General features: G+C 36.7%; 1 protein-coding gene across 1 annotated transcript; it reads left to right on the plus strand.

Moving 5' to 3' along the window:
• Positions 1-11,482: 11,482 nt before the first annotated feature.
• Positions 11,483-13,429, plus strand: LOC132104682 (proline-rich protein 15-like). The gene is made up of 2 exons (XM_059510244.1): positions 11,483-11,803; positions 12,870-13,429. The coding sequence occupies exon 2, from the start codon at positions 12,878-12,880 to the stop codon at positions 13,262-13,264; it is 387 nt and encodes a 128-aa protein (XP_059366227.1). The 5' UTR covers positions 11,483-11,803; positions 12,870-12,877; the 3' UTR covers positions 13,265-13,429.
• Positions 13,430-14,687: the final 1,258 nt, after the last annotated feature.

Genomic DNA, 14,687 nt, shown 5'->3' on the forward strand with positions numbered 1-14,687 from the left:
ACCCTCTCATCCCTCAAGAAGTCATCTGTTGTAAATTTTACACACACACACACACACACACACACCATAGTCATCTCCGAGTTCAGGCACGGATCAGCCCGTCCCATTCCCTTCCAGATGTTGACATTACAGTCATTAAACGATATAATAGCCTACACACTCGTGCATATGAATTTGATATACAGATTCTTGATCAGATTCATCTTAACGATTCCTTAGGTTCCATTAAAGATTATTTTAATATAATTTTTTTTTTTAGAATTAAGATATGGGGAGAATATAAATGCAATTCCTAGATTTACTGCCTTTTTAAACGTTTCAAAGATAACTTCATACTGAAGGATTATAACAAATCAGGAAAACAATTATTGCAGTTTTTTTTGTTTACCCAGACTTTATTATAAACTTTTAGAGGCAGTATAAATGAAATTTAAATTATTGGCCCTAAAATATATATGAAATAAAAGTGATAAAACTAAATAATATTAATACTTCATGCACTTATTTTATGAAATACCACCGATAGTTCAAACATTTTCATAAAGACCAGCCGAAAGTAAATTACTTGCAAATCAGAATCAGTAAAAGAGTCAGAGACTGATTCATAAATGTTTTTTTATACACTAAAAAAGAACTGGCTTCTGTGTGTCATTCATTTGGGAATTTGACCTCAATGGTCACAATAGCTGATGTATTCGATTCACTAAAAATAACTAGATCATAGGAGTCATTCGTCTGGGAACCGGACTACTGGTTGTTGTATGTTGTGTGCTATAGATCTACAAAATAAATAAATGAAAAAAACGGAAAAACCTTAAACAGAACTGAACGTCACAAAAATATTCGGTTCTAGTATATTTTTCAAAAATTAAACCAGTTCTGAATAAGAACCAGTGCTTGGTTCCCAACTTTGCACGTGTGCAAGGAAAATCAAAGTAATGTTATTCCCACGAAGGTCCCACAGGACTCGATCTTGGACTCCACTGCTTGTTGAAAAAGCACCGCCAGGGAGAAAAACAGAAAAGTAAAAAGAAAGCGAATTTCAGACCAAATTTCTGTCTCAGGCCGAATGCCAGGTTGTGGGAAGGATTAAGGAGTGAGCTCTCTTGGGTGCGTGGGTAGACTTCACTCAATTTCAAAAGTCAAGAATTTATGTATGTGCAAAGAAATAGCATGTCAAAGAAAAGTTATCGTGGAATAATTCAGTTTTTCATTACTTTTCTAATCCAACAAGAACATAATCAATAACATCCACTCAACTGAAGTGAAAGGCCCAGATGTTTCATATTTCCTCTTAGCAGTGTTGGGAAAAGTTACTTTTAAAAGTAATGCCTTACAATATTGCGTTACTCCCTAAAAAAGTAACTAAATACGTTACTTAGTTACTTTTTATGGAAAGTAATGTGTTACATTACTTTTGCGTTACTTTCACGTTACTTTTTAAATATGAGCAGGGCTTGATTGTTTTTAATATAAGAAGTTCTATTTATAGCAAATGTAAAAGCCCTTTCACACCAAAAAGTGTAATGAATAAACCTCAGGCTGAAGGAAAAGTAAATTCACGTCTGTACAGTAGAACACAGGAGAAGAAGGTTCAACACTCTTCAGCAATAAAAAAAAAACAATGAAGCACAATTGTTAGTTTATCTAAAGTCATTTTTTAATTATTAGTATGGTTGAACTGAACTGCAAAGATACTGTTAATAAAATGGGAATAGATACATTTGTGTTATTTAATATATTTAGTTATAGCAGGTTTGCATCATATTCTGAGTTTGCATTTCACTGTTTTGATTAATTTTGATGAATACTAAATCTGTTTTGTTTTTTGTTTTTTTGTGAGTGGGATGAATTAATGCACATTCACATTTAGTCTAGAACTACAGTAACATGTTCACACAGCGCACACAACGCCTCCATACTTCCGATTTCTCCCAATATGGGAACAGGAGGCTTGTCAGTCAAAAAATGGGAATACAAAGTAACTGGCGTTACTTTGTTGAAAAAGTAACTCAGATATTTTCTTGTAAATTAAAAAGTAATGCGTTACTTTACTAGTTACTTGAAAAAAGTAATCTGATTACGTAACTTGCGTTACTTGTAATGCATTACCCCCAACACTGCCTCTTATCGCCAAACATTCAGCATGGAGGGAGCTGAAGTGAACAGTGTTGATAATTATTCTGAATGCTGATTGGATAAGGGAAAAAAACAACAACTATAATATACTTGGCAAAGAAATTATAGGTTAGCAATGATCTGATTGGTACATTTGGTGTTATAAATTGTATGCCAAAATGGTAATATGTTGAAAGAAAGAGAAAAATGCATGGACAGACGTATACTTGTATATCTTCTCTGCACACTGAAATGTGTTTACATATGTGTGTTTCCACTGAGAAACCCCCACACCCAGGGTGTCATTTCCTGTCTAGTCCTTACATGAATTTGTTGTCTGACATAAGCTATAGTATAAGCCATGATTAAGAAAACTGTGTGTATACAAAAAGGCACTTGTGGGACAAAATATCATCACTACACAACTGATTTTATTCAAGTTACTGAAAAGAATAAACGGTATGCGATCAAGGAAAAAAAGAGGGGGAAAAGAGAATGGAACCATGTGGCATTAGCCTTGAAAATTGCACAACCGATAGCAAGGAATGGAAAGAGCTAAACAGAGAAAAAGAGAGACAAGGAGGAGAAAAAAAGTAAAAAGGAAGTAAAAGAGAGTATGAGAAAAAAAAGAAAGAGATGGAAAATGAAAACACAGGATGTGTAAAAAAAAGTGCTTGTAGCCTGAGATTGATGCAGATGGTTTTCATGCTAATCTGTGTTTTAACATCACTATGCGTACTGTAAAATAATCAATGTACACAAAGTCACACACTTGCACACAAACTTGTAGAACGTTCTCACATATATGCGCGTACAAACATACCAAAAACAGAATGTTCCCCTAAACTTAGCGTGGTTCAATCTTGGTTAGCCTATATGTTTTGGAAACAAATTCCCAATCTTCTAGGAATGTTATTTTCAGATTGCTGTAATCATCTTATAACGTTATCCAAATATTACAAGGAGCTTTTTGAGTGGCAACACACGGCAAAAGGGTAATCCAAAAGCACAGGGCACCAGAAAACTCAATGTACTGAATTCAATAAAGCAGCAACAGAAGACAGAGAGAGCATGGTATAAATAGTGATGAGATAATTAATAATTTACCTACAGGTAATGATAATCAGAACAGAACAGATTAGGCAAAGGACTATGGGATAACGGTGTTTATAGCATGTAACAGTTAAAGGGGAGAGCGCCATCAAGTTGCCAGTCCAGGGCACAACAATCAGACACTGTGACAGGAAACAAAATTGTTAGCTTAGTTAGATGACACAACTTCTGACTTCATATTTTTTGTTTCTCTGTATGTTTAATTTGCACACCTCACACATACACAGTGTATATATATATATATATATATATATATATATATATATATATATATATATATATATATATATATATATACAACCCGAATTCCGGAAAAGTTGGGACGTTTTTTAAATTTTAATAAAATGAAAACTAATGGAATTTCAAATCACATGAGCCAATATTTTATTCACAATAGAACATAGATAACGTAGCAAATGTTTAAACTGAGAAATTTTACACTTTTATCCACTTAATTAGCTCATTTAAAATGTAATGCCTGCTACAGGTCTCAAAAAAGTTGGCACGGGGGCAACAAATGGCTAAAAAAGCAAGCAGTTTTGAAAAGATTCAGCTGAGAGAACATCTAGTGATTAATTAAGTTAATTGATATCAGGTCTGTAACATGATTAGCTATAAAAGCTTTGTCTTAGAGAAGCAGAGTCTCTCAGAAGTAAAGATGGGCAGAGGCTCTCCAATCTGTGAAAGACTGCGTAAAGAAATTGTGGAAAACTTTAAAAACAATGTTCCTCAACGTCAAATTGCAAAGGCTTTGCAAATCTCATCATCTACAGTGCATAACATCATCAAAAGATTCAGAGAAACTGGAGAAATCTCTGTGCGTAAGGGACAAGGCCGGAGACCTTTATTGGATGCCCGTGGTCTTCGGGCTCTCAGACGACACTGCATCACTCATCGGCATGATTGTGTCAATGACATTACTAAATGGGCCCATGCAGGAATACTTTCAGAAACCACTGTCAGTAAACACAATCTGCCGTGCCATCAGCAGATGCCAACTAAAGCTCTATCATGCAAAAAGGAAGCCATATGTGAACATGGTCCAGAAGCGCCGTCGTGTCCTGTGGGCCAAGGCTCATTTAAAATGGACTATTTCAAAGTGGAATAGTGTTTTATGGTCAGACGAGTCCAAATCTGACATTCTTGTTGGAAATCACGGACGCCGTGTCCTCCGGGCTAAAGAGGAGGGAGACCTTCCAGCATGTTATCAGCGTTCAGTTCAAAAGCCAGCATCTCTGATGGTATGGGGGTGCATAAGTGCATACGGTATGGGCAGCTTGCATGTTTTGGAAGGCTCTGTGAATGCTGAAAGGTATATAAAGGTTTTAGAGCAACATATGCTTCCCTCCAAACAACGTCTATTTCAGAGAAGGCCTTGTTTATTTCAGCAGGACAATGCAAAACCACATACTGCAGCTATAACAACAGCATGGCTTCGTCGTAGAAGAGTCCGGGTGCTAACCTGGCCTGCCTGCAGTCCAGATCTTTCACCTATAGAGAACATTTGGCGCATCATTAAACGAAAAATACGTCAAAGACGACCACGAACTCTTCAGCAGCTGGAAATCTATATAAGGCAAGAATGGGACCAAATTCCAGCAGCAAAACTCCAGCAACTCATAGCCTCAATGCCCAGACGTCTTCAAACTGTTTTGAAAAGAAAAGGAGATGCTACACCATGGTAAACATGCCCCGTCCCAACTATTTTGTGACCTGTAGCAGAAATCAAAATTGAAATGAGCTCATTTTGTGCATAAAATTGTAAACTTTCTCAGTTTAAACATTTGCTATGTTATCTATGTTCTATTGTGAATAAAATATTGGCTCATGTGATTTGAAAGTCTTTTAGTTTTCATTTTATTAAAATTAAAAAAACGTCCCAACTTTTCCGGAATTCAGGTTGTATATATATACACACACACACACACCAATCCCAAATACAATATGCCATACATATGTATATGTGCCTTTTTTGTAATCTTTCTCTCTTTCTTTGTGATAAATGAAAGAGTTAATTATTTAATATTCCTGTCTGTCTTCAGGATTTGTAACCCTTGCAATGTATATCTCTCTATCGGTCTTCATGAGAACAAGAGAAAAAAGGGGAGAAGAGGAAAAGAGAGATTTGAGGGGTTGACATGAGCAGCAGCTGGTTGGGTCATTAAGTTCTTTAACTTAGATCTGCTGCACAGACTTTAACTCTCGACTGCCCTTTACACAGTTAGAGTTTGTGTACATCTGGAGTTAAGCTTACTGGTACTGACAACCTGCTGAGAAAGTAAAGCAGGCAAAAATTTACTTATTAACTTTTTTTTTTTTTCTTTTTCTTTTTTCAAAATGCATTAATTTGTGTTCCACATAAAATAAAAATAAAAAGTCATACACCTTTGGAACAACATGAAGGTGAGTGAATTCTTATGACAGAATGTAAATTTTTTAGTGTGAACTATCCATATCCATATTTTATCTCCTAATGTTGTAATAGACTTTATTCAGATTAGATGCCATGTTGAATTTAACACCCATAAAAAAAGGCTTCAGTTTTTACAATGGCACACACTTTATAAAGGTCCTAGAATGTAATTTTCACAACTAATGACTTTCAAAACTGTTTCATGGAAACTTTTATTTCCAGAACTTTCTGTCAGCTGAACAGTCACACAATACAATCCACTGAACACACTAGGCCTACTCTTATCTCAGCCTCCTTTTCATTCCTGTCAGCAATTACAATTACCCTACCCTAATGTCTATTCACATAAAAGACTCTGACTTTTCCCAGAGCTTTTCCCAATTTTCAGTGGTGAACTGTGGCTTTTAAAACTGTTTTTCATACCACAGTGGTCAGTAAACAGTGAAACAAAGGTAACAATAACAGCACTCACAGTGATTTAATATTAGGTTTCGTGATGGTATTAAACACTTTATCTCTGTTTTTGTTTTACGCAAATACTCTAACGTTTGTAAGGCATGGAAGAAACAAACAATCAACCTTGTAATGGTCAGCCACAGATGGTTTGGAGAGTAGTATTAGATGTTCTCCTGAGAGTTACCAGTGAAAAGGGTTACATCTGGAAAAAATTTAAACCTTTACACCAAGGAGGGGGAGGGGGACTGTGTGTGTGTGTCTGTGTGTGTGTGTCTGTGTGTGTGTGTGTGTGTGTGTGTGTGTGAGAGAGAGAGAGAGAGAGAGAGAGAGAGAGAATGTAAGCAAGCAGCTCTTGTGAGTTTCATTGCGCTGTACCAAATGATTCCTTTCATCTCTTTACTCCTTTTCTTTTAGATAAAGACATACGCACGCAAGACTACCTAAAACAAATCTGAGGTTTTAACTAATGTTGATAAGAATCAAGAAGAACCCAAGCTTCGAGATGTCGTTGTTTCTTTGGCCTGTGCATGATTTAATGCGAGCAGCGCCGTCTGCTGGTTTGTCTTTTTTTGTATAGCATTTAGTTAGTGTGGCTGAGCTTGACAAAACAACATTATAATCGTCTTTGAGGTTTTGTAAGAATTTTTTTTTTTGATTAACAGCTGCCGATGATGTTTTTGCCTTATGTTGTGCTTCCAAACTCAATTGTTATTCATTTGGACAAGAGCAGCTGTGTTTTTGTTGTGAAAACAGCTATTTAAATGACTGTGGTCTTACCATAGAAATGACTGGACAATGTAAAATGTATGTAGATTTTCTATATACAGAAGGGTGAAATGCTTTTGTATTTCCCACGATTACATTTTTTTATCTTCATTACAAATGATTTAAGCAAAATGTTAAGTTTAAGTGAAAAAGATTCATTTCAGAACGTATTTGCTTTAATAACAACACCATTGAGGCTGCATGAACTCCACAGGTTTGTACAAAACCTGATGACCATGTTCCCCACCAAGATTTAAGATTATCCAAAGAGCTTCTTCTGCTTCATTGGGTGCACAAACATCTGGTCATCTGTATAGAGGGTTGCTTATTTGTGACCCTGGAGCACAAAACCATCTTAACCGTTTTAAGTCGCTGGGGTATATTTTGAGCAATAGCCAAAAAAACATTGTATGGGTCAAAATTATCGATTTTTCTTTTATGCCAAAAATAATTAGGATATTAAGTTAAGCTCATGTTCCATTAAGATATTTTGTAAATTTCCTAACATAAATAAATAAAAACCAAATTTTTGATTAGTAATGCACATGGGTAAGAATTCATTTGGATAACTTCAATTTTCTCAGTATTTAGTTTTTTTTTGCACCCTCAGATTCCAGATCTTCAGATAGTTGTATCTCAGCCAAATATTGTCCAATCATAATAAACCAATGGAAAAATTAATGAAAAGCTTATTTATTCAGCTTGCAGATGATGTATAAATCTCAATTTCGAAAAATCGGCACTTAAGACTTAATGTTTTGTGGTCCAGGGTCACATTTGAATTATGACAGAATCCTAAATATTTCATGTTCATTTTACGTTAATAAAAAAAAAGATTACCCCCAAAAGCTTTATATTAAATTTGTAACATTTTGGATACAACTCTCATTCATTTTTAGACACAAGTTAACAACTGCACACTAGTGCATAATGATACAGACACCCACACACACAAACATTCATAGAGTAAGCACTTTGTTCAGTGAGATAAACTGGTGTTTCTGAATGAGGAGACCCACTCTACCAGTCCAACTGGTAGGCTGCTTTTCTCTGTCCTCTCTTACTCTCTCATGCTTTAAAAGAGAAAGAGAGAAAAAAAGGCAGAAAGGGAGTGGTCACATAGAAAGAGAGAGATGACATATTAACCATATTTCAACCAAGAGCTTTTTGTTTCAATGTCCATTTGAAATAAAACACCTAGAAGCAAATATTGAATGATGCACCTGTTACTACTTCAGCAATACATTATGCAGACCAATACATCTGCAGGACAGTATACTGAGAAACACACATACTTTGGTATACTTTTTGTACGTTTTAGTGAATCATATACAAAATATCAAATTAGCATCTGCAAACAAATGATGGTAGACCTTTTCTTAGGACTAACATCACCTTTCTGAGCCAATTTTTTTAAAACTGACTGGTAATTTTTATTGATGTATAATGTCACTGTTTATTTTAGCAAGCAGATTTTCAGTTGCAAATCTATCAGTCTATCATTTGAGCAATAATATTGCAATTTGACATAATTTTATTCTATATTAAAGAAGCACTACTGTAAATTATATTACAGTATTCCTCAGTCACTTTGGTGCATTTCTCAAATCAGAAATGAAATTCTCAAAACTACTTGTACAACCTTCACATCATCTAGTCATTTATATACATCATAAAACCAGTTTCTCATTCTTTTGAACAAGTTGCGATTGCTTTTGTACATTCATGCAATTGATTATGCACATTTATCTGCAGTTTCCATCAGTTGCTAATGTCATGTCGCTCAAAGTGTATTATATAGTTTTCTGTGCAATAGTCTTATACCTCAAAACATCTAGTCTTTAGTTAATCGTATAAGTCATTAAATGCAAAATGGTTAATCTAGTTGTCATGAACTGCCAAGCACTTTTTTATTTTTACACATTATTATTAGACTTTTTGTAAATTTGCCATGAATTGTGCAAGTGAATATTTACTAATGAAGAGAATGTACAGTCGTGGCCAAAGGTTTTGAGAATTACATAAATATTGGAAATTGGAAAAGTTGCTGCTTAAGTTTTTATAATAGCAATTTGCATATACTCCAGAATGTTGTGAAGAGTGATCAGATGAATTGCATAGTCCTTCTTTGCCATGAAAATGAACTTAATCCCAAAAAAACATTTCCACTGCATTTCATTGCTGTCATTAAAGGACCTGCTGAGATCATTTCAGTAATCGTCTTGTTAACTCAGGTGAGAATGTTGACGAGCACAAGGCTGGAGATCATTATGTCAGGCTGATTGGGTTAGAATGGCAGGCTTGACATGTTAAAAGGAGGGTGATGCTTAAAATCATTGTTCTTCCATTGTTAACCATGGTGACCTGCAAAGAAACGCGTGCAGGCATCATTGCTTTACATAAAAATGGCTTCACAGGCAAGGATATTGTGGCTACTAAGATTGCACCTAAATCAACAATTTATAGGATCATCAAGAACTTCAAGGAAAGAGGTTCAATTCTTGTAAAAAAGGCTTCAGGGCGTCCAAGAAAGTCCAGCAAGCGCCAGGATCGTCTCCTAAAGAGGATTCAGCTGGGGGATCGGAGTGCCACCAGTGCAGAGCTTGCTCAGGAATGGCAGCAGGCAGGTGTGAGCGCATCTGCATGCACAGTGAGGAGAAGACTTTTGGAAGATGGCCTGGTGTCAAGAAGGGCAGCAAAGAAGCCACTTCTCTCCAAAAAGAAAAAACATCAGGGACAGATTGATCTTCTGCAGAAAGTATAGTGAATGGACTGCTGAGGACTGGGGCAAAGTCATATTCTCAGATGAAGCCCCTTTCCGATTGTTTGGGGCATCTGGAAAAAGGCTTGTCCGGAGAAGAAAAGGTGAGCGCTACCATCAGTCCTGTGTCATGCCAACAGTAAAGCATCCTGACACCATTCATGTGTGGGGTTGCTTCTCATCCAAGGGAGTGGGCTCACTCACAATTCTGCCCAAAAACACAGCCATGAATAAAGAATGGTACCAAAACACCCTCCAACAGCAACTTCTTCCAACAATCCAACAACAGTTTGGTGAAGAACAATGCATTTTCCAGCATGATGGAGCACCGTGCCATAAGGCAAAAGTGATAACTAAGTGGCTCCGGGACCAGAATGTTGAAATTTTGGGTCCATGGCCTGGAAACTCCCCAGATCTTAATCCCATTGAGAATTTGTGGTCAATCCTCAAGAAATGGGTGGACAAACAAAAACCCACTAATTCTGACAAACTCCAAGAAGTGATTATGAAAGAATGGGTTGCTATCAGTCAGGATTTGGCCCAGAAGTTGATTGAGAGCATGCCCAGTCGAATTGCAGAGGTCCTGAAAAAGAAGGGCCAACACTGCAAATACTGACTCTTTGCATAAATGTCATGTAATGGTCGATAAACGCCTTTGAAACGTATGAAGTGCTTGTAATTATATTTCAGTACATCACAGAAACAACTGAAACAAAGATCTAAAAGCAGTTTTCCATGGTGTTTTGCTATTTGTACGAGTTGTTTTGAGAAATGCACTTACTGTTTTGTGAATGTCAAGGATGATTTGAGAAATGTACCAAAGCGACTGAGAAAAACTGTAAAATATTGCTGTGGAAACATAAGTTTATCTTTCAGAAACAAATGTGATTTATAGCCTATAATGTATATCTGTGATCGTCTTTGTGGAAGAGTGAGGAAGACCCAAACAGAGACTGAAAGAGCTACTTCAAACAAATAAAAAATGTGTGTCAATCTTGATGGTTCACTGTGTACCATCATGTGTTTGGGGAAAGCACTGGAACACTGCTGGCCAATAGTAGGCTACAGTAGAAACTGGCATCAGTCCACACTTCCGTTTAAAACTAAACTCTTACTTCAGGACAAGCTGGGGGTGATAACATGTTGCAAGACCTCAAGGGATTCCCTCAAACAATTCCAGTACCTCAAGACTGCCTACAGATGTAATCTATATTGATAAAAGTGATATGAGTAACACAGAGGCCTTGGATTGTTCAGCCCTTTGTCTAATAATAATATCCTTTCTTATGCAGTCAACCAGAGTGAAATGTAACTTCACATCACAGTTGTCAGCCCATCACTGTAAAGTGGAATCAGACATAACTCAAGTCGCTTGTTCTGATCATAGCCTACACAATGCATTCTATATCCATGTGGGGCTTTAAGAATGACAGCCTAGAATAATGTTTCCATTGTCATTTCTGCAACATTTAAGACATGTGGCATCGCTCCACTGTTCAGTGAAGCGGGAACTCTCTACTCCTCTGTGTGAAGCTGACTTTGTGCAAGTATGAAATTGTTTTGAGATACGATTAATTTCCACGTTCAGTCTATCAGTAGACATTGACATTGTAGATGAGGGTTGGGCTCATTTGTTAAGAGCACACAAGAATGCTCCCCACCTTGAAAAAAAAAAGAAAAAAGTTTCACCGAAGAAAAAGCGACTAGATGTTCGTTTCCAGGGCAACCGCAAGCCCAACCTATACCGCCATAGTAGAATTACCAGAATTCTTCACACGTGACCGATCCCCGGGCCTTTCGACCAATCAGAAGACAGGACAGGTGCGCTCATGATAGTTTCGGAGGTGGAATCTCAGGTACTCTTGTAAACTGCGACGACACTATAAAGTCTTTCACGTAAGTTACAATTTTGCGTGGCATATTCAGAACCTCCTCCAGATGATGCTGGGCAAAGGATGATGTTAGGTTTCTCACAGACAAAGATAGATTATCTATTCAGTCGAGTTATGCTTAAAGCTGCGTCTCAGTGATTGAAGTCTTCGGGTACACGCGAGTGAAAGATGATTTTCACGCACCGTGATTTCTTCTGAGGATTCAGCGTCTCTGTTGTTTCAACACACCTTATATTTAGAGGAACCTCGGGCTGCGTTTATCTTTTTCTGATCATTTTTGTGCAGGTGAGTCGCTCAGGCTGATCAGGTTCGTTGTTGTGGCATGAATCATCAGCTGTAAAAGACTTTCTGGAGCTTATGGCGCAGTAAACCTGTTCTGCATCACAGAATCATGTCCTAGGTTGTTTGTCTTGTGACGTGAAGCTCATTTGTTTGGTACGAATGAAGTTATAAAAAAATTTTTTTTTTAAATGTCATTCATTCAGAATATGAAACATAGGCCTATTAGCCCATTTGATAAACGTTCTCAATTTCCTAATTAAAAGTTTTTTTTATATTTCGTATGGCAGTAGAAAAATGTCAGAGGTGGTGAACAGAGATTTAAAAACAACAACAAAAATTATAAAACATATCTGGAATAATATATAATTGTGATTTATTGCTAAGCTATTTCTTTAAAAAACTGTAAAGCAATTTTAACATTAATGGTGTAATAGCTATAGGAAGCATTTTGTTGTCATGTGACAATCATAAAACGTAGTAGGCCCTTTTAAACTAAGATAAAATATTATAAAATAAAATAAAACAAAATCTTCAGAAAAGTTAAATGTAACGCTCCTGGCATAGCCTATATCGCATTACGCCAGCTTTGTAAGAAAATGGTATAGCCTACACAGTCATAATAAATCAACCAACCCCATATCAACCATAAACCAACATAAATCCAAAATTTATATTTAAGAAAATGTGATCAAACACCAGTTTTAAACTAGATTTAAAAGATTTCTCCAACTTGGATATCACTTGTCAATATCCATTTTATAGGCTAACATTAATGTATCCAATGAAGGGTGGAGATATAGGCCTAGCCTATTAAAATAAAAAGTATATTAAACCTAATCTATTACAGGTCCATCTCAGATTACAATGTGTTGTTGTTATTCTTGAATAGACATGTTGCGTCTATTGTTGCTCTTACGTCATAGCGTCATAAGCGTGGGTTTATAGATTACAATTAAATGGTAGGGACACCTAAAAATAGCTACAGCATAGTCCTTCTTCTTTTAATGCTGAAGTTTTAGGCTAACTTGAACGTATTTATTTATTTGTTATTATTATTTTGTCTGTTTAGTTTTAACAATGACTGAGAAAATAGCTCCTTGGTGGAGGTCTTTCGTGGGCAAGAGGAGAAAGGCAGCTAGAGAATCTGCGGCGACCCTGGAGCAGGACCTCCGCCATCAGTCTTCAGCAGGGACCACGCAGCATCCCTCCGCTGAACCGGACCAGCAGCTCACCTCACCGACACGTCCAACCAAAGAAACGAGCAGCTTACCGAGTGACGAAACCTATGACGACTCAGCTGTTCAGCCAACTTTCAATGAGAGCTCCAATCGCCGCAATCTCACCGTGTCCCGCTCCGGACGCTTCAAAGAGAAACGGAAGACCCGCGTGAGTCTTCCACAGAACCACGGAGATGATGGGAAACCCGCTGCAGCCAAATCAGCCGACATCCTGTCAACGCGCTGACTGCAACCGCGTTTATCCGATGGTAGATTACTACCTCCATTCTGACACTGTTGAGCTCAGTTTGACTCATAATGGAATGCACTTATTGGAAGTTATGAGGATAGACTTTTGGAGTAGCCTAGGTTATTCATATCACAGAGGCTTTATTTTCCAAATGTGGGAAATAAGCTTTCTCTGCTGAAAAAAGAAAGAAAGAAAAAAAAAACTAAACGTATCTTAGCCTAGTGAGGCTAGTCTTTTGTTGGTTTTGAAGTGGGTTTAGACACTTTACAACCAGCCTTAAGATCAGCAACCATAAGTTGTTTTTTCCCCTGCAGGGTTACTGGACATTCAGCAGATTCATTTTATGTGAAGGAAAAAGGATTTTTTTTTAGCTCTGTCATACATAATTTGCACTTTTTTTGTGGTGTTACTGCAATATTTTATGAAGGACTGTACATTAGAAGGATTTAGCAGCAATCATTTTAATGGTTATCAGTGCACTGTAAGCACAGCCTTATCATGTCTTGTTTTTAATGCTTGTCCATGGCATGCCACATATTTTTCAAGGGGGTTAGGGTGGTGGTCCTATCCGTCCAGAATCACATTATTATATGCCTTGATAGTCATCCATCCAACGTGTCAGAAATCAAAGCTATGTGTTTTCTTGTGTAGCTTGTTGTATTGAATCCAGGACACTTTGATATATTAGTGATTAGTTCTCCCAATGCAAAAAACAGTAGTGCAACATTTTCAGTAGAAAAACCAAAGATTCTGTTCTTATGTTTAGTTAAAAATCTGAAAGTAAAGATATAACAGAGAAGTCAAGAAAAGCAATATAACTAAACTATAAGCTGTTAGTTTAGCAAACAGTGTTTGCAGTAGTTATAATAGAGTATTGAAGACACAAGCTGAATACGGATAAAGTACTATTCATTCATCCTAAATTATAATAGAACCTGATAATTGGGTTAAAAAAAAAACTGTGATCAAACTATGAGATCTATTAATTTCATCTGTTATTAAGAGTGAAGCTGGTTGTAAGAGAAGTAGGCCTCACTTCAGATGTTCAGATCCTTTGAGTAGGCAAATTATGCATATTTGGGTCTATAATGAAGATTTAGACAAGGTTTCAGTGCAATCAGGAAAAAAATTGGAATATACTGTACTCTTATACATTAGTTTGCTAAATTTAGCTTTTGGAAGGAAGTGTTACTACATCAGATTTTAAATAAACAGATGCTTTTCCATCTAAGGCATCCATTTGTGCATGTGCTGAGTTCTTGTTGCCCCTGAAAATGCTTTACGTGTATGTGAGTGTTTGTTATGGGTGGGGTAAACAGACAGCAATAGGTCATTATTAGAGTTACAGTATTTAAAACTCCATCAGTATGTGCTAATGCTCGTCACCTCACCCGAGGCTGTCATCTTTAACCTCATCAAC

Source organism: Carassius carassius, chromosome 25 (genome assembly GCF_963082965.1).
Source record: "Carassius carassius chromosome 25, fCarCar2.1, whole genome shotgun sequence".
In the NCBI taxonomy this organism is placed as follows: Eukaryota; Metazoa; Chordata; class Actinopteri; order Cypriniformes; family Cyprinidae; genus Carassius; species Carassius carassius.

Excerpts from the sequence above, each read along its gene's own strand:
- LOC132104682 (XM_059510244.1), top strand. The coding sequence starts at position 12,878 with ATGACTGAGAAAATAGCTCCTTGGTGGAGGTCTTTCGTGGGCAAGAGG.